The sequence below is a fragment of the Trachurus japonicus genome, chromosome 3, assembly GCF_045865225.1.
Source record: "Trachurus japonicus isolate A0001 chromosome 3, Traja_1.0".
NCBI classification, from domain to species: Eukaryota; Metazoa; Chordata; class Actinopteri; order Carangiformes; family Carangidae; genus Trachurus; species Trachurus japonicus.
Genome location: NC_140909.1, coordinates 2,442,691 through 2,468,405, shown reverse-complemented (window position 1 = coordinate 2,468,405; position 25,715 = coordinate 2,442,691). Strand labels below are relative to the sequence as shown.

At 41.4% G+C, this 25,715-nt stretch overlaps 1 protein-coding gene across 1 annotated transcript in view; it reads left to right on the top strand.

Moving 5' to 3' along the window:
• Nucleotides 1–5,991: 5,991 nt before the first annotated feature.
• LOC146989403 (uncharacterized) overlaps nt 5,992–25,715 on the top strand; it is a 41,568-nt gene continuing 21,844 nt past the window's right edge. The window contains exons 1-3 of the mRNA XM_085773005.1: nt 5,992–6,130; nt 9,194–9,592; nt 21,936–22,055. Of these exons, the coding sequence (XP_085629131.1) occupies nt 5,992–6,130; nt 9,194–9,592; nt 21,936–22,055 (658 nt within the window). The remainder of the gene's footprint in view (nt 6,131–9,193; nt 9,593–21,935; nt 22,056–25,715) is intronic.

Here is a 25,715-nt window from a genome sequence, read left to right as displayed (position 1 = left end):
TATAGGCCGATAGTTGGCAAGGACATCTGGGTCAAGAGAAGGTTTTTTAAGTAAAGGGTTAATGACAGCCACCTTGAAGGCCTGTGGCACGTAGCCTGTGGCTAAGGAAAGATTGATTTGGTTCAGAAAAGAAATGTTAATTAAGGGGAAGACATCCTTAAGTAGTCTTGTCGGAACTGGATCCAGCAAACATGTGGCTGACTTGGAGGAAGTAATTGCAGAAGTTAAGTCTGACAGGTCGATGGGAGAGAAGCTGTCCAAGTGTGTACCAAGTCTGGGAGGTGCTTCAATGGGTACCGTAATCTGTGGGCCATTACTAGCAATTTTTGTTCTAATATTAACTATCTTTTCGGTAAAGAAAGTTAGGAAGTCGTTGCTGCTGAGAGTTGGAGGGATGGATGGCTCAACAACACTATGGTTCTTGGTCAGCCTGGCCACAGTGTTGAAAAGGAACCTGGGGTTGTTCTTATTCTTTTCTATTAGAGATGAATAGTAATTGCTTCTAGCATTACGGAGTTCTTTTTTATATATTAATAAACTATCCTTCCAGGCTTGACGGTCTTCCTCATGTTGGCTGGAATGTGTTTTCCTTTCCAGCTGTCTGGTCTTCTGTTTCAAAGCGCGCAAGTTTGGGCTGTACCAGGGAGCTATTCTTTTCTGATTGATAACTTTCTTTTTGAGGGGAGCTACAGCATCAAGTGTTCCAAGGAGTGCTGCTGCAGTGCTATCCACAAGATAGTCCACCTGTGTGGGGGTGAAACCAGCATAACTGCCCATAGTATGGTTACAGAATGTGGTGAAGTCAGCATCACTGCCCATAATATGGTTACAGGATGTGGCAGCAAGCTCTGCTGGAATAAGCTCTTTAAATCTAGAAACAGCAGTGTCAGATAGACATCTACTGTAGCGGGATTTTTTCCCAGGTAGGATATAATTTGTTAAAGTAAATTCAAATGTTATTAAAGAATGGTCAGACAAGACGGGGTTCTGAGGAAGAACTGTGACATGGTCAGCTTCTATTCCATAAGTAAGTACTAAGTCAAGGATATGATTAAAAGTGTGAGTGGGTTTGTTTACCCTCTGAGAGAAGCCGACTGAATCCAAAAGTGACTTGAATGCAGTAGCCAGACAATCATCATCGACGTCCACATGAATGTTAAAGTCACCTACTATAATGACTTTGTCTGAACTCATTGCTAAATTTGACAGAAAGTCAGGGAATTCTTCTAGAAACTCAGAATAAGGTGCAGGAGGACGATACACTACAGCAAGTAAGAGTGGTTTTTCTGCTTTCCAGTCTGGGTGAGAGAGGCTGATAGTAAGGCTTTCAAATGTATTATATGAACTATTATGTCTAGGGTTGATAATCAGATTTGACTGATAAATAGCAGCCACTCCTCCTCCTCGGCCTGTGTTACGAGGCACATGACAGTTAATGTAACTAGGAGGGGTAGATTCATTCAAACTAACATATTCATCTTGCTGCAACCAGGTCTCAGTGAGTGTTAATATGTCAATATGGTGACTTGTAATTAAGTCATTCACTAGGAGAGACTTGGATGGGAGAGAACGAATGTTGAGCAAACCACATTTAATAGTTCTATTAGTTTGGCTTGCAGGAGCAGTGGTTTTGATTTTAACTAAGTTGCTATAAACAACTCCTCTAGATTGGGGTTTAGGCTTAGACAGCCTCGAGGCAGACACAGTTTCTATAGGCTGGGTGGGTGACAACAAGAGGGACCCAGCAGAGGGGCGTCTTAAACTGCGGCTCTGCCTGCTGGTCTGAACTCTGGGTGCTTGTCAGGGATTAGCACGGCTAATAAAGTTCCCTATATTCCTAGATAGGAGGGATGCGCCATCCAGAGTAGGATGGACGCCATCTCTCCCAATCAGACCAGTCTTTCCCCAGAAGGAGGTCCAGTTATCTATGTAAGCCACGTCGTTATCTAAGCACCACCTAGACATCCAGCGATGGAATGAACGCATGCGGCTAAACATATCGTCACTCACTAGGTTGGGCAGCGGGCCAGAGAAAATTACGGAGTCCGACATTGTCTTTGCAAAGATGGCAGCAAACCTCCAACTGAGCAACTTAGTTGTCACATTGTGTTGTGCTATTAATATTAACTTCTTCATCATTGTTGGTTTGGAAATAACTGGAACTTATATTCTGTATTTTCTTGTGTTTAAAAGTGTTCTACTGACCTTGTTTCTGGCTTCACCTTTCCGTTTCCCTCCATTACCGGCCATTGTCTTAAGACGGAGTCAACACTGCAGCGCAAAGTTGCGTAATTGGTACCGGATATTAGGTCATTTGGATTTCAAAATAAAACTCTGTCTGCAGGGCTGTAATATAATAAGTAAGGCTTCACCTATTAAAAAAAAAACACATGCAACTATGCACAATGTACCGTCTCTATAGCAACACAACAATGTTGAGACATACCTTTATAAATATATAGTATATACACAGTATATATATATTTCAGTTTTAATCATGATTAAATTATGATTAATTGTGCAGGCCTCCAATATCTATTTATCTATCTTAGATATTATTTAAAAAATCAAGTGCATGGAGCACAAGTCAATAAAGGTTTATTCCTCTGAAGTATAAAGAGGCAGAAGAGACAAACAGCAACTCCTGTACGTCATGATTTCTTAAACCTGGATCATTAAAACCAGGCTTTAGAATAAAATAAAAATAAAGCTCAAATACAGGTAATACTCAGAAAATTAGAATATCGTGAAAAAGTTCATTCACTTCCCCAAGATTGCGAACTGTACTGAACCAGACAGAGAGCTTTTAAAGGCTCAGGAACCCTTTGCAGGTGTTTTGGATTAATTGGCTGACAATTTGAGCTACAACATTGAACTTTTTCACGATATTCAAATTTTTTGAGACTCTGATTTTGGGGTTTTCATAAGCTGTAAGCCATAATAATCAAAATTCTAACAAATAAAAGCTTGAAATATCTTGCAATGCCTGTTATGAGTCTAAATAATATATTCATTTCACCTTTTAAGTTGAATTACTTAAATGAATGAACTTTTTCACGATATTCTAATTTTCCGAGTATTACCAAATTAAAACGTGCAGGTTCATATTTTTCCACACACGTTTATTTACTGAAAAAATGTGCAAACAGTTTGTCTGACTACTCTCCATTTGTAATGTTAATAATAAACAGATACTTTAGACTCTTAATGGACAGAAGCGCTGCAGCAGACGGAGCAGATTCCTGAGCTCAGACTGATCTGTGAGTTGTGACACGGCTGTGGAGAGAAGACTGAAGGCTGCAGCCACAACAATGAACAAAGACGTGACTCATACTCAACTACACATTGTCTCCTTTACAGAAAAGTCAAGAGTCATCTCTTTCTCTCTATATATAGGCTACACAACTGATAGATGTGTGTGTGTGTATTGTGACTGTGTGTGGCTGCTGGATCAGTCATGAAGGTGTTGGTTCAGCTGATAAGAAAAAGGCTGAATGACACAGTTATCAGATCAAAGAGCGGTGGAGGAGTGTGTAGACAAACATCATCATTTACACATTACAACACAACTCACACATCAACACACTGAGTTCATATAGAAAAACCTTCATTTCAATTTCAATTTTAATTTATTTAAAAGGGACAGTGTACAGTTCAAACATAAATGTTGCCATTTGATGCACTATACCAGATTATAGCTTTAAAGGGATAGTTCACCCAAAATTCAAGTCCTCCGTTCCTTCTCTGAGTTACAGGGGGCTCCGCGCAGCAGTATTTGTCCATATAATGGTTGTGAATGGATACCAACTTTCTTTGTCCAAAAAGACACACCAAAAAACATCCAAATACCTCCATAGTGCTCGTCTGTAATGTCCCTCTTGTATTGAAGCCCCGACATGAGAAATTGTTCTGAAAAAAATTAAATAAGTCTATATTTTAAGCTTGTTTGTAGTGGAAGCTCCCAGTGTCTCAGTTCACTGCTTTGCCTCTGACCGGCGGAACAATTTCTCATGTCGGGGCTTCAATACAAGAGGGACATTACAGACGAGCAGCATGGAGGTATTTGGATGTTTTTTGGTGTGTGTTTTTGGAAGAAGAAAAGTGAGCTCCGTTCTCAACCGTCATATGGACATGCAGTGCTGCACGGAGCCCCCTGTAACTCAGAGAAGCCACGGAGGACTCTGAAACTTCTCCCAGCCCTTAGTCCACATGAGGGGGAGGAGATAATGAGTGCAATTTGAATTTTGGGTGAACTATCCCTTTAAGCTAATTTGCATATGTAGTCCCTACTGCAGTCCATACTGCAGCACTTTGAATTGATAACTTAAATGTTTATTTAAAAAAATACAAAATGTAATCAGGTTACTTTGTGCAAATAGTTTTAATGGAAGAAGAAAAGCTGTTGCTGCTTTAACTTTACAGCTCCACTGTAAAGTTGAACACTGCAGCTTCTGATCAGTGGCTAGTTAACAGAGTTAGTGGACAACCTGCTGCTCTGATGTAGAAATATATAATCATCAGGATCTTTAACATTACACATTTAAAACAACATCTCAAACTGACTTTGGTCATCAGAGCAGTTTGACAGCAGGTTTTAAACCTGTTACATGAAGGCAGCAGCACAACAACTCAACTTATTATCACTTTGTCAGTGTGTTGTGGTAAATACATTAAAGACACATATTTATTTATTTACACATCCAGTTTGATTTCCATGATGTGCTGCAGCTTGAAGAGTTCCTGTCCTTCTCCATGAGGTGTCCACATTATTCTGTGGATGGACGCTCTGTGGACAGAGAGACAGTCAGTGTGTGGACAGAGGGACACTTTTTGTCACCTTTTTTCTGAATGTCATTATACCTATTTGTTTTGGATGGAACTAGAAGACATGTTTAAATTTTTGACAGGCATCAAGATTAAACTTAAAAAAAATATATATATATATAATTCTCACTTATGATGAAAAAAAAACTTAAAGGAATTGTTTTTGTTGAATCTTTTGTATTTTACAAGGAAAATATTACATCCATAAATGTAAATGGTCATCCAAAAAAACTAATTTTTATGAGTTTAAAATAGAAATCAGATATTATATGCAGCTACTACAAAATATGAAAGACAGAAAAGCTATAAAACCCTTGGAATATTATAAATGATTACAACAACTATATGATTTAATAATACCTATAATATATACAGTATATAATAGCAATACCCCTTTCTATGTATATATTTTTTGTTTATTTGTTTATTGTATATTTATTGTTTGTATGTATGTATGTATGTAGCCTATATGTCTTAATAATAATAATAAAAAAAGATGCATCCTGTGATTCCTGTAGCTCTAAATTTAGATCTAGTTTAATAATTTCACAAAAGTTTATTTGATGGGGTTAAGAGGGTTCAGGTAACTCTGATCTGCAATAACATAAAAAACAAAAAACAAACACTGACCTCCTACAAAATATCTCACTACACAACATGTGTTTCTGGGGACAGGCTAATGCTAAGCTAACATATAGCTTGTTAAAATATAAGCAGGCCGTGTCATTAATACTATTAGATAGCGTATTGCATTCACTTGGGAAAAAAGGTTGTTGTTTTTTTTGAGTATTTTTTGCCCTGTTTTTTGGAGTCACTTTTTTTGAAAAGTTTTTCTGCATAATTTTTTTTTTCTGTTTTTTTTTTTAAGCCTGTAGGCATTCACTTGGAAAAAAAAATGCTGTTATACCTACATACTAAAATTATTATTATTATTATTATTATGGTTGTTTTTTTTTTATTATTATTATCGGCTCGTTTAACCATGAACATATATACATGTATATATGTGTATATGCCTTTAACGATGATTTTATTTTGAAAAAAGAAAACGGTGACCGGAAGACGTGAGTTTTATTGTGACGAGCTTGACGGCGCTGGTCCCGTTATGTGCCAGTTCAGTTCACACACACACAGTCGGTCAGTGTGAGTGTGAACCACGGCGGAGTGATGGAGGCTAAAGGAGGAGAAGACTCCGCTCAGAGGAAAACCTGCAGGAAACTACAACTACAACTACTACAACTCACCTGTAGGACCTGGCAGCGCCTTCTGACGTCACACAGGTGGATTCTCCTCATGTGTCTGGCAGGTAAGAGACGATAGGCTACTGAAGAGACGGAGTTAACAGGTTGTTCAGAGTCCGGAGTAACGGTGTTGGATTTAACACGATGTAACTTTTTCTCCTGTCACAGGGTTAGTAGTAATATTAGACTATGTGTAATAATAATAATAATAATAATAATAATAATAATAATAATAATAATAGGCTAATAATGCAGGACATACGCAGTAATTCAACATTTCTGGTGTTTTGTGGCTCCGCTGAGCCGCTGCAGTCAAACTGTTACTCTGAGTTCAGTCATGTGTGAATGATCCGACCAGAAGCAGCTCGGGGGGGGGGTGTTGGATTAGGAGTTAGGTTTTAACTTCACACAAGTTTAACAGAAACTACAGTTTATAGCCTATAATTATACATTCAAAATACCACACTGATGATAATACACTGAAATACATCAAAAAGTAAAAGTATAGGCTTAGAAAAAAGCAGCAGATGCATGTGAACTGATTTGGGATAAGAGAAAAGTAACTGAAGTACGTGATTGATTGAATTCATGTAATATTACTTTTAATTGAGTAATCCAATCATGTTTATGATTGACGATATTGAATTTGAATTTTGAATTTATTGGTTTAAATATACAGAGGCAATGCACATTAATAAACATTTCTGTAAACATGCCGGTTTAGCCACGTTGGCTAATTTTCAACCGTAGTCTCTGGGGCAGGTGACTTGAGTACTACAATAATTAAAATGCATTAAAAAAGAAACAAACACAAAACAGTACTATGCCTACTTATAAAGTACAGTATACAATATAATATATATATGAACATGATGTGTGAAATAATGAAAAAAAATGCATAAATGTGACTTTTTAAAACATGCACAGTGATTAATCATGTCCTACTCATTGTTGTGAGTTTTATTATGGTAGCCTATTATTTACGGACACATAATTTGTTTGTTATGCAGAAACCACAGAGGCAGTGTAATAGTCAGAAATCTGTTAATCATCACAGCTCCTGCCAAAGTCCTTAAACTTTCAATCAAAATGCTCAAAAAAAGAGAAGACACAACATAGTGAACTCAGTTTACCTAGAAAATGTTTTTATTTTCTGAAATACCAACACAGTGAACATTTATTCTACGTTCATGTTGACCTACAAACATTCAAAGTAAAATTCCTCTGTTAGCTGCTCCCTCTTCCTCCTCCTCCTCCTCCTCCTCCTCCTCCTCCTGCTTTCATTTTCTGCTCTGGAGGTGGTTTCCTCGGAAAACTAATAAAGGCCAGATCCCCCTGCAGCCTGTGATCCCAGGAAGACCAAGACCAACCTCCTGCATGGGTTTTTTTGTTATTGTTCCAGATCTTAGAAGTTAGAGTCAAACTTCTCCTTCAGGAATTTATATTGAAGTCAGTTTGATTCAACTTGGCCTAAAAAAAGAAGCTGTGTGTGTTTTTTTCCCCAAAACCTAAAAAGCCGATAACGTTATCGATTGGTCGGCTAAATGAAAGTATGAACAGTAATAATATCCACAGGCTTTTTAAAAACAACCTTAGGCTACCTCATCCCTGCTCACTGGTCCAGTTCAGTCACCTCCCACTGTTTAGTGTGAAACACACACACATACTCACTCACACACAGCAGCAGCAGCACAGATGTTTTGGGGTGTGTGTGTGTGTGTGTGTGTGTGTGTGTGTGTGTGTGTGTGTTTTATCTCTCCAGTGTCAGTGTGTGTGTTGATGCTGAGCTGCAGCTCCTGGTCGTCATGTGACCTCGACTCGCTGCAGCTTCACAAGTTCAAAAACAATCTGAGGTCGACTGAGCTCAGTCAGAGTTAAACAGCAGCTTCATGTTTGACCATCTCTTCCCCAAGTTCAAAGATAAGAATGACTTCCTCTTAATCTGCACTAAATAAATGTTTTATGAAAATAAAAAGTAGTCAGAAAAAAATGCATGTGCAAACCACAGAATGGAAACACTGTAATGATTCCTGTGACACGCCTATATGTCTCCATTCCCTACCAGTGGGCTCACTTAACTAAATTAAATCAAAATGTAATGAGAAACATCAATAGGAGTATTGGTATCAATACCGGTATTGATCAAATCTAGATGATACCCATCCCTAACGGAAACAAGTGCAGGTATTGGCATCTGTCTTTACACTACGAGGTTCAAGTGGCTCAGATCAGATCTGGAACATGAACGTGTAAACGGGAAAAACGCCTGATATCAGATGTTGTCAGATCGGATTCAGGCTTCGTTATATCTGGAAATAAATCAGATAATTGGATATCTGCCAATGTATCTGCAGTCTATCAGATCTTCCCTGGCAGAGCGAGTCGTAGGTCATATTGACGGTGTAAAACAGGTGCAGGTATCAGATATGGGTCACTTCAATAGAACATGTGAACAGACGGAGGAATAAATCGTTTATAGGCAACAAATCAGAACTGAGCATCGAGGCCTGGCTGTAGAGTAAAGACAGCCGAGCCTCGCGTCACCAGGCTCTTCAGAGAGGAGAAGAGCCTGGTGTCTGTCTGCATTCTGGTTCCCGTCTGTAGCGGAGACGGAAATCACCAAATTCACCAAAGTAAAAGTGTTCACCAAGATAAAAACTTATAAAATAGACAATAACTTGTAATACAATAAAAGCAAAAGGTTAACTTAGTGGCTCGGGGACTTTCTTGTAAATTATATTCCTTAAAGCAGAAGTAAGCGATATTTCTGTGTTAATATAAGTCTTAAATAGTTGTATCTTCCGACAGCAATCACTTCTATAGAGTGTTTGGTCTGAAACACGGGTCTGTCAGTCACTCTGCTCTGCTCTGAGCCCAGGAGAAAACTTTCCTTGTATCCTACAACCTTTATCCAATGAGGAGAGAGAACGGCATAAAGGGGCAGTCCTCTCTGTGTGTGCAGCCAAGGGATGCGCCTGAATGTGGTGACGTAGGGACGAGGGCGGGGACTGCTAACTCCATCTGCTGACAGGAAGTTAGACAAAACCACCGGATCGCTTACTGAAGCTTTAACTTTACATTCTTTCACCCTTCACTGATCCTTCCTCCTCCTCCTCTTCCTCCCTCAGGTATCCTCCCTCCCTGTTGCCGTGGCGTCCATGTGTCGGTGCGGGATGAGCGTCGCTACACGGTCCTGTTCCAGTCGGTGGTTCTGCCGTGTCAGTACAGCAGCGTGTCCACGCAGACGCCCGTGGTGCAGTGGATCTACAGGTCGTACTGCCGCGACCGCACCCGCGACTCCTTCAGCTTCCCCGACAGCGTGGGCGGCGGCCTGATGGGGGGAGGAGGAGGAGGAGGAGGAGGGCTGATGGGAGGAGGAGGAGGAGGAGGGTACGACACGGGGATGACGCCGAACTACCTGGACTGCTCCGACAGCAGCCGGACGGTCCGGACCGTGGCCTCCATCTCCGGCTCGGCCGTCACACTGTCGGAGTACTACAAGAACAGAGACATCTCCATCATCAACAGTGAGTCACAACAACAACAACAACAACACAACAACAACACACTTCTTCAGTGTTGCAGACCTTTAAAACTTTAGTTCACCACCTTAAAGGGATAGTTCAACATTTTGTCAAATTGGCCCATTGCCATAATAATCCCTATAGTCATAGCAGTAGGTTCGTTACCTTTAATTGTCGGTGCAAGCTATTTTTAGAACGGCAGAGCAGAGCCGTGAGCTGCTCAGAGCTACGCTACGGAGGCTCATTATGGGATTTCTTGGTTTCCCTCATCATCAAACTCATCAAATACAAAATCCAACAACTCCACAACGCTCTGGTGGACAAGTTGTGAGCTGCACATTCACCACGCTATGAGATAATAACACAACGTTACCACACAGAGTTGTTTTAGAGGGAAATTTATGCAAAACCGCTGATGCGTGTTGCCTTCAGGGACAGTTTCAGCAAGCAGTCTCTATATTTACCCTGTATTTCCCTCTAAAACAACTCTGTGTGGTAACGTTGTGTTATTATCTCATAGCGTGGTGAATGTGCAGCTCACAACTTGTCCACCAGAGCGTTGTGGAGTTGTTGGATTGTGTATTTCATGAGTTTGATGAGGGAAACCAAGAAATCCCATAATGAGCCTCCGTAGCGTAGCTCTGAGCAGCTCACGGCTCTGCTCCGCCGTTCTAAAAATAGTTTGCACCGACAATAAAAGGTAACGAACCTACTGCTATGACTATAGGGATTATGGCAATGGGCCAATTTGCCAAAATGTTGAACTATCCCTTTAAAGGGGAATTACCATTTTTTACAATCTGGACCTTATTTCTAGCATAAAATCCGATCATTTCCTCTCCCAGATAACTTTGGTGTCATTCCAAGTGGTTGTGATGAAATGAGCTCCAGCCGAGAGGCGCGTATATCCGTATAATGGAGTCTACAGGGCAGCAGAATGCAGCCTCTAAATAACACATTATCTGCAGTGAAACTCCTTCATTTCACCAATATTTAGTTCTGATAGGCTAGTGCTATTCCCCTCTGAGTCCGGGGTTAGCTGTTATCAACATCCGGGGTCTGTAGGTTGACCTGCTGACCTCTGACCTGGATGATGTCATTTGAACCGTAGAAACGAACCGTAGCGCGGCTTGTTGCTACCGCTAATGCTACGGTTCGTTTCTGTGTGTTTCCGACTTGTCAGAACAAAATGAGCAGCTGGATGAAGTTCAGCTTCCACAGGCTTCCTCTCCTCAACCTGGACTCACTAAAGCTCCGGCTAGTTGAGATAAAAATGGACCCGAATGCCGAAGCAGAATGATTATTATCAGAATGAGCCGCGCGCCGGTCGGAGATGACATCATCCAGGTCAGAGGTCAGACCCCGGATGTTGATAACAGCTAACCCCGGACTCAGAGGGGAATAGCACTAGCCTATCAGAACTAAATATTGGTGAAATGAAGGAGTTTTTCTGCAGATAATGTGTTATTTAGAGGCTGCATTCTGCTGCCCTGTAGACTCCATTATACGGATATACGCGCCTCTCGGCTGGAGCTCATTTCATCACAACCACTTGTAATGACACCAAAGTTATCGGGGGGAGGAAATGATCGGATTTTATGCTAGAAATAAGGTCCAGATTATAAAAAAGGGCAATTCCCCTTTAAGATGGAATTTAATTTGGCAAACATGTTCAGGGTTAGCTGCAGCTCTGAAGCCGAATCACAGCCAGCTTTACAAACATGATGCAGAAACATGGATTAAAAAATCAGAAATACAAACTCCCAGCAGCTAAAGTAAAAGCACCTTCTCTTATTGATCCAAACTCTTTCTCTTCTTCTCCTGCCGAGCTCGGCAGGTTTGATGGAAACTGTAAATCAGGACGTTGGCCTTTCTCTTCTCACACATTCCTGATGGAACAAACACAGTCAGAGAGTTTCAGAGAGCTTCAGTTCACATGTAGAGAAGCTTTCACCACAGTCAGGTTATATCACCCAAAAGACATGATTAGATAACCACCACTGGTTTGGCATCAGATGTGGAGCTGGAATTCAACTTTTAGGTCATGAAGCTTTTTGCACCATTGCACCTGTTGTGCTCTAACACAACTTATAGGTAATTTATTAAGATTATTTAGATGCCTCACGACGGAAGCACCATTTATGTTGGGGTTATACCAACTATAAGTAAAGTTATTATTAAGAGGGTTATTGGCTATCAAATTAGTAAAATATCAATACCAAAATATCAATAATTACTATAAAATTTATTAATGGGATTTAATTTTATTAAATCCACCTCGGGGCACCAGACAGCCAATGTACCAAAGTCAGTCTCAAAAGGGTGTGCTAACTATTAATATAGAACCTTGTTTAATGATTAAATTAATAATTATAAACAAATTAACATTATCAATAGCTGCAAAGTTGAAGGATTTAGAAGTTCTACTGCGTAGAGGTTGGCATACTCACTATTGTATAACATTAACAGACAAGTAAAGTTTCAAGGAAGTTTATTGGACACATCTAGAAAATGGAATAACAAAACATGAAACTAAGACAAGCTACATACACTATGTACACGTGTGTGTGTGTGTGTGTGTGTGTGTGTGTGTGTGTGTGTGTGTGTGTGTGTGTGTGTTGGTGAGAGTGTATGGCTATGTGTCGGTGACCATGTGTCTGTGAGGTGTGAAGTGTGATCTCAGACAATGGAAAAGATGGAGGATGGTTGCTTTGTCCTGAGACAAAGGGAGTTACAACCAAATGGCCTCCAAGATGGCCTCTAAGACCAACCACATGTGATGTGGGGGAGGTGAACAAAGGTGTGTCCTTTGTTCAACGCTCAAGTTGCATGTTAAACATAGGTTAACTAAATATGAGACTATAGCTGACAACAACAAAGCAACAACAACAAAGCTCAAGTATTTTAACTGATTTCAATCAATACATACATTGGCATGGTTGAGGTATTCTATGCTTAGTCAAGGTGCAAGGTAATCCTAACTAGGCCCAGTTACGTTACCAAGTCACATGAGGGTGAGAAGTTCCCGGTGCTGGTGGGGATTCCTGCGGTTGCAGGTTTTGCTGGTCCTGTTGTGGAAGTTAAGTCCAGTGATTGTGTCTTTGTCCAGTGAACTACAGCCGTCCTGGCTGTGTAGTTTGAGTTCCGTTGAGGAGAGTCCTTCTCCTTGCTGAGTTGGTTGCTTTGTTTTGTGGCTCCGTAGCTCAACTAGCAGAGCTTGCGTCGTGCTAGCTGGTTCCTTTTCTTTAATCCGTTGGTAGGCACTCGCGGCGCTACCAGTGGAGGTGTCTGCCTTGTGCAGGCAGGCCTCATGGAGATTGGAGAGCTGTAGCAGTAGCTCCAGGTGAGGAGCTGAGAGGAGCGGCAGCTCCTTCTGAAGAGCGGGCAAGAGAAGAGACGAAGAGAGCGAAGAGAAGGGCACTTCTCCTTTTATATGGCCTGTGACCTCACAGGTCCTGGGGCCATACCTGACCAATGGGGGTCAGTAGTGGAGGTTCCACACCTAGGTGTGAAAAGGTGAAGGACGCTGGGAGGTTGAGTTCAATGGTTTTCCTTTGTCTGGGAGACAAAGAAGCCATGCAGTCTTGTACTCCATTTTGACTGGGCTGAGTCCCAACATCCCCCCTTTGGTCTCAGGATCCCACGTGATGTGTCATCCTGTGAGCACCATAGTCCATAGTCCATTCAAAATGTCTGGGCAGTTCACAAACCAACTGGGCATTTGGTTTCTATCTATCTTGACTAAGCATAGACAGACTACAGAACAAAATCCACTTACATACAGAATGAAACATAACACACAACAAATAACATCTTCTAGTTATTCATAAGTGTAAGTGATGCTATGGTGAGAAGGGGTGTGGCACCTGGAATGACATGTCATTATAGGTGTCTAACAGTGAATACAATGCCATTAATAAGATACTGCAGAGGAGTCGATCCAAGATTACTTGCAGAAATCACAGTGATGGCTGAATCAAATCAGAATTTGCTGCTGTTGCTAACAAAACCATGCTGAGCTCTAACTGTAAGAAAATCAAGGAATCCTGCACTAGTACTCGTTTGACTGTCTGTGGTGTGAGGAGGAAGCTCTGGAGCTTTTGTGTCTTTGGTGTTTCCTCACACCTGGCTCAGGGCTGTAACGCTCCTGGTAGTTGGAGACAGAGAGGCATTCAGAAGCAGTGTCACTATCTGAAAGGTGCTGACCATGTTCTTCACTGTGGTCAGAGATGCTGTCATCTGATTGGTCATAGTTTTGGGCCACAATTTCATCATAAGGCTTCCTACAGCTTCTACTGTGTGAATGCCTATCTCTATGCAGCTGGTGGACACGGCGGTTGCGCTCAGTGTCTGGACGTGGCCGGCTGTCACCCCCCTTTGGCGTGTTGCGAGGGTGAGGTCTTGAGCGTGCAGGTCTGTGTGACACATGGGTGTTTGAGCTGCTGGGCTCAGTTGGTTGCCCCTGTGTTTTGGAAGAGACGAGAGTTTCCCAGGCAACCTGTGTCATCTTCCTTACTTCCTGCGTGGTGGGCTTACCATTATGTGTCATGAGTGTGACGTGAGTGCGTATAGAGGGGTGAAGATTTTTCACAAACATAGACTTAAAAAGGGGGCTTTCCTCCCTGCCTGGTGCATTCTTTCCTTGAAAATATGCATGTCTGAAACGTTTGTAAAAGTTTCTGGGGTGCTCAACACGGGAGTGTTTAATTTGAGAAGCTGCAACTATTCCTGAGACCTCATCAACAGGGGAAGAAAACTCATCTAACAGTGCTTGACAAAGATCATGGTAGTTGTCTCTGACTCTGGGAGGAAGTGACAGTATAAACTTGTGAACAGCTTTTGAGCTGGTTTTCCACACAAGTTTGACTTTCTCCCTGTGGGTCGCGCTTGGTAAGTCAACTAGGCTGTTGTCTAGTTCACTGAGGTAATCATTGATGTTCTGATCACCATTGTCGGGATCAAACGGCTCAATGTCTTTAGCTATGAACTCAAGCACTTCAAGGCGGGGGCACTGGGTGGTCCTGTCGGATGAAGGCGAGACTAAGCTATCCTGGACATCTACCGCCTGTGCTCTGGGTCTTACAGGTGGGAAGGCAAGGACTGAACACCTGTCATCACTCTCCTGGTGCTGCAGGGAAGAGGATGGACAGTTCGGAGATGTTCTAGTCCCCCCTCTGGAGGGACGAGCACAGGTGAAAGCCTGATTAAGTGGCTGAGGAGAACAAGATGCACTATACATGCTAGATACTACACTACATGTCTCCTCACTATCTACATCAGGAAGATGGGAAGTCAAGTGGCTGTTACCTCGACACCTTAGTGGAGGTTGGGGAGCTGACTTATTTCCCAAGGACTTAAGGTCAGGTGGGGAATGTTCCCATCTGCATGGAGAAGGAGTTAACCTTTCTCCAAGGGAGGAGTGTGAGTCAGAGTAACCTGAATCACTTTGGTTGCAAGACTGTGGAGAGTCAGAGCGTTCTGACCTAAGTTTAAACAACTCCTCCTTCTGTGAACAGAGATCTAACTCTGCTGAGTGCAAATGTTCTAGGTAACGTAAAGCTTTCTGGTTTGCTGTCTTCACTTCTTGAAGTAGACTAGCATTTTGCACTCTTAGGGACTCTACCTCTTGTTCCAGAGCTGCTTGGGTCTGAGCTGAAAGACTGGTCTGTCTGTGGAGGATCAGAAGCATGCATCTTAACAATGGGCCCTTGGATGCTGTCTGAGCATCACACCTGTCATTAAGTAGCAAGTCCAATTCTTTCCTACACTCACTGAGATTCAACTTGTTGATGAGTTCAGAGTAGCCGGGGTTTAGGCTCTGAGCCAGGGAAGACATGAACTGCTCTACACAGGGGTTCTCCATTGTTACTCTGGGAGGTGAGATTAAGTAAAATCTAAGAAACCTTTAAAAAGAAGCAATTTGGTTTGCAGTGGTGTTGCGTGGCAGACACCTTGTAGTGTAGCTTTGGCTATGCACTACTCAAGTGGTTTCTTACAGTAACTCAAGCTGGGAGTGACAGCGAGGTACAAAACTTCACAGGGCTGGCAGCACACTGTGGCTCTATCTTCAAGCTCTATTCTTAATCAGGTTGAAATGCATGGCAGTAACAACCGGTACAAGCTCTCTAGGTTACACAGGGCCGGCGGCACGCTGTGTCTTAAAGTTAAGGGTAAGGGGAGCACTTAGCTTAACAACCAATTTTGACAGTTCAAACAAAGTAGCATTGAATATGTGGTATTCAAATGCGGGACAGGAATTCTTAACGTTCTCACAGAGAAGACTCAACTGGAAAGACTAGCAACAGTCGCAAATTCTTGATGCAGCACAATGGGCTTAATTCTCAAAAGAGTTTTAGCAAAACTCAGGAATAAATCAAAATTCAGCACAATTCACTTTCTGCATGTAAAGTCAGATGTCTACTCGTGTAGCAGACTCGCTCTGTTGAATGTGAACTTTTGGTTAATTCAGTTTTGGATTTCACTTTCAGTAATGTCCAAAACTTTGCTCACAATTACTATTGTACAAATGTGAATAAATGCCAACAGTACACAGCCTCACACGGGGCACCATTAATGTTGTGCTCTAACACAACTTATAGGTAATTTATTAAGATTATTTAGATGCCTCACGACGGAAGCACCATTTATGTTGGGGTTATACCAACTATAAGTAAAGTTATTATTAAGAGGGTTATTGGCTATCAAATTAGTAAAATATCAATACCAAAATATCAATAATTACTATAAAATTTATTAATGGGATTTAATTTTATTAAATCCACCTCGGGGCACCAGACAGCCAATGTACCAAAGTCAGTCTCAAAAGGGTGTGCTAACTATTAATATAGAACCTTGTTTAATGATTAAATTAATAATTATAAACAAATTAACATTATCAATAGCTGCAAAGTTGAAGGATTTAGAAGTTCTACTGCGTAGAGGTTGGCATACTCACTATTGTATAACATTAACAGACAAGTAAAGTTTCAAGGAAGTTTATTGGACACATCTAGAAAATGGAATAACAAAACATGAAACTAAGACAAGCTACATACACTATGTACACGTGTGTGTGTGTGTGTGTGTGTGTGTGTGTGTGTGTGTGTGTGTGTGTGTGTGTGTGTGTGTGTGTGTGTGTGTTGGTGAGAGTGTATGGCTATGTGTCGGTGACCATGTGTCTGTGAGGTGTGAAGTGTGATCTCAGACAATGGAAAAGATGGAGGATGGTTGCTTTGTCCTGAGACAAAGGGAGTTACAACCAAATGGCCTCCAAGATGGCCTCTAAGACCAACCACATGTGATGTGGGGGAGGTGAACAAAGGTGTGTCCTTTGTTCAACGCTCAAGTTGCATGTTAAACATAGGTTAACTAAATATGAGACTATAGCTGACAACAACAAAGCAACAACAACAAAGCTCAAGTATTTTAACTGATTTCAATCAATACATACATTGGCATGGTTGAGGTATTCTATGCTTAGTCAAGGTGCAAGGTAATCCTAACTAGGCCCAGTTACGTTACCAAGTCACATGAGGGTGAGAAGTTCCCGGTGCTGGTGGGGATTCCTGCGGTTGCAGGTTTTGCTGGTCCTGTTGTGGAAGTTAAGTCCAGTGATTGTGTCTTTGTCCAGTGAACTACAGCCGTCCTGGCTGTGTAGTTTGAGTTCCGTTGAGGAGAGTCCTTCTCCTTGCTGAGTTGGTTGCTTTGTTTTGTGGCTCCGTAGCTCAACTAGCAGAGCTTGCGTCGTGCTAGCTGGTTCCTTTTCTTTAATCCGTTGGTAGGCACTCGCGGCGCTACCAGTGGAGGTGTCTGCCTTGTGCAGGCAGGCCTCATGGAGATTGGAGAGCTGTAGCAGTAGCTCCAGGTGAGGAGCTGAGAGGAGCGGCAGCTCCTTCTGAAGAGCGGGCAAGAGAAGAGACGAAGAGAGCGAAGAGAAGGGCACTTCTCCTTTTATATGGCCTGTGACCTCACAGGTCCTGGGGCCATACCTGACCAATGGGGGTCAGTAGTGGAGGTTCCACACCTAGGTGTGAAAAGGTGAAGGACGCTGGGAGGTTGAGTTCAATGGTTTTCCTTTGTCTGGGAGACAAAGAAGCCATGCAGTCTTGTACTCCATTTTGACTGGGCTGAGTCCCAACACACCATTGAAGTGATATAAACTGATGCCATGTTGGGCCTATTGCTGGGTGTCGCTACTGATTTACTGAACCGACTCGATTCTGTTTCAATATTGATTCATTTAGAGATCTTTCAGTTTCAATACCAATGTTGCATAGATATGGAAGAGATTTTCACAGAACCAATGATGCAAATTGTACAAAGATGAAACTCTCTAATCTGGTGCATCATTGAAAATATTAACCGTAATGTTGTTTACATTAAAAATTTACCCAAAAGCAGCAACATTAATGCACATTTGATTTCCCTTAAAGGGATAGTTCAACATTTTGGCAAATTGGCCCATTACCATAATCCCTATAGTCATAGCAGTAGGTTCGTGGAGGGAAATACAGAGACTGCTTGATGAAAAACTGTCCCTGAAGGCAACGTGCATCAGCGGTTTTGCATGAATTTCCCTCTAAAACAACTCTGTCTGGTAACGTTGTGTTATTATCTCATAGCGTGGTGAATGTGCAGCTCACAACTTGTCCACCAGAGCGTTGTGGAGTTGTTGGATTGTGTATTTGATGAGTTTGATGAGGGAAACCAAGAAATCCCAAAATGAGCCTCCGTAGCGTAGCCCTGAGCAGCTCACGGCTCTGCTCCGCCGTTCTAAAAATAGCTTGCACCGACAATTAAAGGTAACGAACCTACTGCTATGACTATAGGGATTATGGCAATGGGCCAATTTGCCAAAATGTTGAACTATCCCTTTAAATGATCAGTATTTGTCTGGAACTCCGGCAGCAGCTTCGCCCACACGGCAATAAAGTAAAGTTTATCATCGTTGTTGTTAATTAAATCTGTTATGATGATGTGAAAGAGTTTCCAACAGTTTCCAACAGATTAACCACAGGAATTCTACAGTCGCAGCATCGTCGTGGCGTTCAAGGATCATCTGAGGGTCTCTACTGTGTGTGTGTGTGTGTGTGTGTGTGTGTGGGGCGCCTTGTTTGCAGCCTCAGATTTATGAAGCTGTAACTCTGGCTGAAGAATCGGGCTTCTCTTCTCTTCTCTTCTCTTCTCTTCTCTTCTCTTCTCTTCTCTTCTCTTCTGTAGCCAGGGACACGGACAAAAGAAGCAGTTTCACGCCGTCCTCTCATTCATCCTGACCTCTCACTTCTTCCTCTCTCATCTACTTCAGTGTCCCGCTTTTTAAATTTTTTTTCCTTCCCACCGTCCGTCCGGCCACACACACACACACACACACACACACACACACACACACACACTCATCCCCCTCTCAGTGTCCGGTCTGTCCCGGTGTAGCCGTGTTGTGTTGTACTACATGAACAAAAAGGTGAAAGCTTTAAACCGTGTCTCCAGCAGAGCGGCGCCCAGTCATCCAGACCCATGTAATCCTCCTCAGGGTTCGAGTCTGTCCCAGCATGCATTTCACTTAGTTGGCATGGGGTTGGTGTTGTTAAAGGGATAGTTCAACATTTTGGCAAATTGGCCCATTGCCATCCATAATCCCTATAGTCGTAGCAGTAGGTTCGTTACCTTTAATTGTCGGTGCAAGCTGTTTTTAGAACGGCGGAGCAGAGCCGTGAGCTGCTCAGAGCTACGCTACAGAGGAGGCTCATTATGGGATTTCTTAGGTTTCCCTCATCAAACTCATCAAATACACAATCCAACAACTCCACAACGCTCTGGTGGACAAGTTGTGAGCTGCACATTCACCACGCTATGAGATAATAACACAACGTTACCAGACAGAGTTGTTTTAGAGGGAAATTCATGCAAAACCGCTGATGCGCGTTGCCTTCAGGGACAGTTTTTCATCAAGCAGTCTCTGTATTTACCTCGAAAACGGCTCAGTTTCGTAACGTTCCATTATAATCTCATAGCGTGGTGATTGTGCAGGTCACAACTTGTCCACAAAAGCATTTTGGAGTTTTGGGATTTTGTATTTGATGAGTTTGATGAGGGAAACCAAGAAATCCTCCGTAGCGTAGCTCTGAGAAGCCTGCTGCTCTGCTCCGCCGTTCTAAAAATAGCTTGCACCGACAATTAAAGGTAACAAACCTACTGCTATGATTATAGGGATTATGGCAACGGGCCAATTTGCCAAAATGTTGAACTATCCCTTTAAACCGTGTCTCCTGCAGAGCGGCGGCCAGTCATCCATACCCATGTAATCCTCCTCAGGGTCCTCAGAGTCTGTCCCAGCATGCATTTCACTTAGTTGGCGTGGGGTTGGTGAACACAGACACACACCAACACACTGACCTCCACTTTAAACAGCTGAGTGGATCAAAGTGAAACTACAAGACAACAGGATGGTTTTATAACAAGGTGGCTTCAGATGAAACCAGTCAGTGTGTTGGTCGGTGGCACTGAGCCTGGTCGGTCTCTCCTCCCTCTTCCTTGGCTAACAGGAAAACACAGGGAATTACACAACCCACTTCCTGTCTGCTGTGTGTGTTTTTATTTTTATATGTCTGACGCTCTCACAATGGAGCCAGCAGCAGCCAGGCATTGTGTTGTGTTGTGTTAGTGTGGGTCAGACCAGAGCTCACTGCCGGAGATCCTGCTTCCATATATAAATGAAAAAGTTCTAATGCAGTGAAACGTAATACAGAGTTCACAAATGTACTATTATGGTATTGCAAAAACTCAAAATCTTACCAATTTTGTCTTATTTCTAGTCAAAATGTCATTTCTAGTCAAAACAAATCTCATTATACCTAAAATATGTATATTTACATACATAGTTATACATTAAAAAGCAGCTTGTTTTTAGACACTTTTTACTTCTTTCAAGCAGATTTTCACTTGAAATAAGTAGAAAAATCTGATAGTGGAGCAAGTTTTTCTTTCTTATTACAAGCACAAAAAACTTGCTTTCACTGGCAGATTTTTCTACTTATTTCAAGTGAAAATTAGTTTGAAACAAGTGAAAATGATCTAAAAACAAGTAAATTTTTAGGTGATGAGTCTTATTTAAAGTGGAAAGAGTTTAGTTTTGACTAGAAATGAGACATTTTGACAAGAAATAGGACAAATATTCTTGGAAAGATTTAGAGTTTTTGCAGTGTATCACATACAGATACACATACACATAACTGTATTAATCCCTGTAGCCTGTAGGGCAATTCACTTCCTACAGTCCACCGTCAAAGTGCAAGAGGAAGCATGATATGGCACATGGGAAAAAGTACAAGTCCCATAAAAACGAGTGCAACACACTGTATATTTGTTTATTTGGATCCCCATTAGCTGTTACTCCTACAACAGCTGCTCTTCCTGGGGTCCATGTTAAAACATGCGTATAAATCCAAATAACAATAATATTTTACATGAATACAGTTTCAACACTTAATTTCCCAACTACACATGCTCACCCACACATACAAGCACACACACACAGCACCCGCCAACAATCAAATTTATAACAAGTTACCAAAAACACTGAGGTAAAATTTCATTAAAAAAAAATCAGCAAAAACAGGTCACAGAGTTTTCAGGCCTTTACCCAAGACAACCTTTTTAGCTGTTTTTTTTAAAAACGTTCTTTACTTGTTGCTTGAGTTAATTGATGGCAACTTATTCCACTCAGAAATGGCTCTGAACATGACTGTTTTTTTAATGGCATTAGTTCTTGGTCTAGGAAACATAACATGACCCCCTGTATAAACGACCCCAGTAAAGACAACTTTACAACAACATACAGAAGGTTAAAGAGGAACTCAGCTCCATGTGACCCTTGTCTCTAGTTCTGGTTAAATAAATGCCTAGTAACTAGTTCCAGGGAGAATGGAGCGTCTCTTGGCTGAAAACCAACCTTGTAAGATCAGAGCCTCCGACCCGGTGTCCCAGCTCTCGTCTGGTCTTCACAGAGGAGGAGAGACCAGACCTGGAGAGTTCAGCTTTAACTTGTCTTTAGAGATCTCATACTTTGACTCCATCCACTACAACAGTGTAGTGTAGTCGTGCAATGCAGTTAGAGTCTAATATAGTAGAGTATAGTGTGGTGTAGTATAGTACACTCTTTAAAATAATGAAATCCAAACATCATGAATGTAAATTAGATCCATTAGAGACTAATTCGTTTTCATGTTTCCCTGTTTTCTGTGGTGGTTTGTGTATTTCTCACTTCTACCAGTTTGTTTCTCTATCTTTTTTTAACCTTGTCCACTGTGTGTGTGTGTGTGTGTGTGTGTGTGTGTGTGTGCTGATGCAGAAGCGGACCTGAGGATAGGAGAGGTCAAGTGGGGCGACAGCGGCGTCTACACCTGTAACGTGATTATAGCTGATGATCTGGAGGGACCGAACAAAGCCTCGGTGGAGCTGCTGGTTCTGGGTGAGACCACATTACAAACCTCCCTGTTCACACCTGAAACAAAAAGCCTTAAGTTACATTATATTATCACTTTATTCTCTGTAAATATCATATATCTGATTTGGTACTGGTTCATTGATCCCAGCAGTGTCACAGTGTTGTAGCTACAGGATCAGACTGACACTGACCAGTGACCACACACGTCACTATTCACTGTAAACTGATTCCTTTATAAACCGACCTATTCATCAGCCACAACACAACACCAGCTCATTAATGAGTCCATTCATTACACACAGTGGGTTAGAGTAACAACTGAACTGTCTCAGGCCTAGTCCACACGAACACGGGTATTTTTGAAACCGAACTTTTCTGGACCCCGGTTAAAAAAAAATTCGCGTCCACACCACCGGTGTGATAAAAAATAACTCCGTCCACATGAAACCGCAAATCCGTCTTCATGTGCATTCCAAAGCAGTAGGTGGTGATATCACTCCTAACAGGAAAGCAGCTGTAACTTGTACAGAGAGAGTGGAGGCTCAAACAGCTCAAACTGACCGGCACCGCGAGTCCGCGCTACTAACACACCCCGCCCGTAATCTCTTGTTTATGACAGATACGAAAATACACAAATACACACATCGTAACGACAATCCATCGATCCACTGATTGATTCTGAAAGGCTTCATTTAAAACAAATGTACAGGACGGAAGGAAGCAACACAGTGGGGAAGTGACCGCAATTTACAATTTGATAAAAGCCTATTTTAGCCATATCAGCATGGTGGGGTCTGCCCGCTATTCCGACATGTCTCTATTTAGACATCCCGCTATTAGACGACATCCCTCTATCTAGACATGCCGGTAGTCCGACACTTTTTGATACCGCTATTCCGATTTTTTTTTTTTTTTTTTTTTTTTTTTTACAGCTGCGATACCCAGGCGCGTCTCTCTCTCTTTTCTTTTCAGCATGCCTATCACCGGTTTGATGAGGGAGTGATGTTCTTAATTTCAACAACTCAACTATCAAGTCGCAAACAAAACTAACACACATGATAAACAAACAGAACTATGCTGCAGTTTGTTTGTCAAGTTAACCTGTCACCTTCAGCACCACGGACAGCGCGGCGGATGAACCGCGGAGCTGCAGCTGTAGTGTCTGGGCTCTGGGCTTAGGGCCTGGGGCCTCATTTATCAAAACTGTAAGTAAGCAGTGTAAAACTGCTGCTACTAAATGTTTTGCTTAGGCCTACGGAGAAAAGACACCCAAAATATTTACACCTTTTTCAGATCTATCAAACTGTGCATGCACAACTCTCCGCAATTTCTCTTTGATAAATCAAACTGGTTACAAGAATGGTGTGCAGTTGTGCACGTGAACACACCTCTGCCCCCGGAATGCGTAGACACAATGGTCAGCACGTGCATATTAATTAGCCATGTGCGCTCTGTGGAGCAGCAACAAAGTTATTCTCTCTTCAGCTGACTTCAGTGACAGAATAATAACAGTCTCAGTAGCTGCAGATCAGTGTGCGCTGCTGCCGGTGTGTTTTTAAACTTGGAGGGTTTGTTTTTTCTTCTCTCTTATAGGCCTATGTATTTGTGTATGAGAAACAGTGTCTCAGATGAAGAAAAAAAATCAGGACAGGTCTGACTATAACGTAGCCTAATCAATCAATGTCGGAAAAGCGGAATGTTTGAAAAATAGTAAAGTGCCCCCACTCCGACAATGAAAAAAGAATCTCGGACTAGTGGGACGCTTGAAAAATAAAATTAGAAGTCAATGTCGAAATAGCGGCATGTCGGAATAGCAGCATGTAACCACATATGGTGACCACGCGGTTTTGTATTAGTGTCCGCATGTTTAGTGATTATTGATATTCACAGGAGCGTCTGAGTGGTCAGCGCATGGTCAGCGTCGAGAACTTGACGTGCTAGCAACAGTAACTAGGGAGGGCAGGGATTTCTGAAAAATGTCCGGTTTTCCTGTCCACACGTGAAGCTGAAACCGGAGTTTTCGAAAAAGTTCACCCTGGACTCCGGTTACAAAAAACTCCGGTTTCAGGAGCCCAGTTCTGCGGTTACGTGTGGACGAAAGGCCAAACCGTGTAGAGAAACACACAATTTCAAAAATACCCGGGTTCGTATGGACGGGGCCTCATACTGTATGTTAATGTATAGAAGAATCATACTGAATGTGAAAGTATAGAAGAATCGTACCGAATGTTAATGTGTAGAAGAATCATAGGCCTACCGAATGTTAATATACAGAAGAATCGTACGATACGTTAATGTATAGAAGAATTGTACCGTATGTAAATATAAAGAAGAATCGTACCAAATGTTAATATATAGAAGAATCATATTGAATAGAAGAATCGTACCGTATGTTAATAATAGAAGAATCATACCCTATGTTCATGTATAGAAGAATCGTACCATATGTTAATGTATAGAAGAATTGTACCGTATGGTGTATAGAGGAATCGTACCATATGTAAATATAAAGAAGAATCATACCGAATGTTAATATAAGGAAGAATCATACCGTATGTTAATGTATAGAAGAATCGTACCGTATGTTAATGTTTAGAAGAATTGTACCGTATGTTAATGTATAGAAGAATCGTACTGTACGTTAAAGTATAGAAGAATCGTATCGTACATTAAAGTATAGAAGAATCGTACCGTACGTTGATGTATAGAAGAATCGTACCGTACGTTAATGTATAGAAGAATCGTATCGTACATTAAAGTATAGAAGAATCGTACCGTACGTTGATGTATAGAAGAATCGTACCGTACGTTAATGTATAGAAGAATCGTATCGTACATTAAAGTATAGAAGAATCGTACCGTACGTTGATGTATAGAAGAATCGTACCGTACGTTAATGTATAGAAGAATCGTACCGTACGTTAATGTATAGAAGAATCGTACCGTTCGTTAATGTAGAAGAATCGTACCGTACGTAAATATATAGAAGAATCGTATGGTATGTTAATGTATAGAAGAATCGAACCAAATGTTAATGTATAGAAGAATCGTACCGCACGTTGATGTATAGAAGAATCGTACTGTATGTTAATGTAGAGAAGAATCATACGTTAGTGTATAGAATAATTGTACCGTATGTAAATATATAGAAGAATCCTAGGCCTACCGAATGTTAATGTATAGAAGAATCGTATTGTACGTTAATGTATAGAAGAATTGTATCGTACGTTAAAGTGTAGAAGAATCGTACCGTACGTAAATATATAGAAGAATCGTACCGTACGTTAATGTATAGAAGAATCGTACCGTACGTTAATGTATAGAAGAATCGTACCGTATGTTAATGTATAGAAGAATCGTACCGTACGTTAATGTATAGAAGAATCGTACCGTTCGTTAATGTAGCCTATAGAAGAATCGTACGGTATGTTAATGTATAGAAGAATCGAACCAAATGTTAATGTATAGAAGAATCGTACCGTACGTTAAAGTATAGAAGAATCGTACCGTATGTTAATGTATAGAAGAATCGTACCGTACGTTAAAGTATAGAAGAATCGTACCGTATGTTAATGTATAGAAGAATCGTACTGTATGTTAATGTATAGAAGAATCGTACCGTATGTTAATGTATAGAAGAATTGTACTGTATGTATAGAAGAAGGTAAATCACTGCAGAGTTGA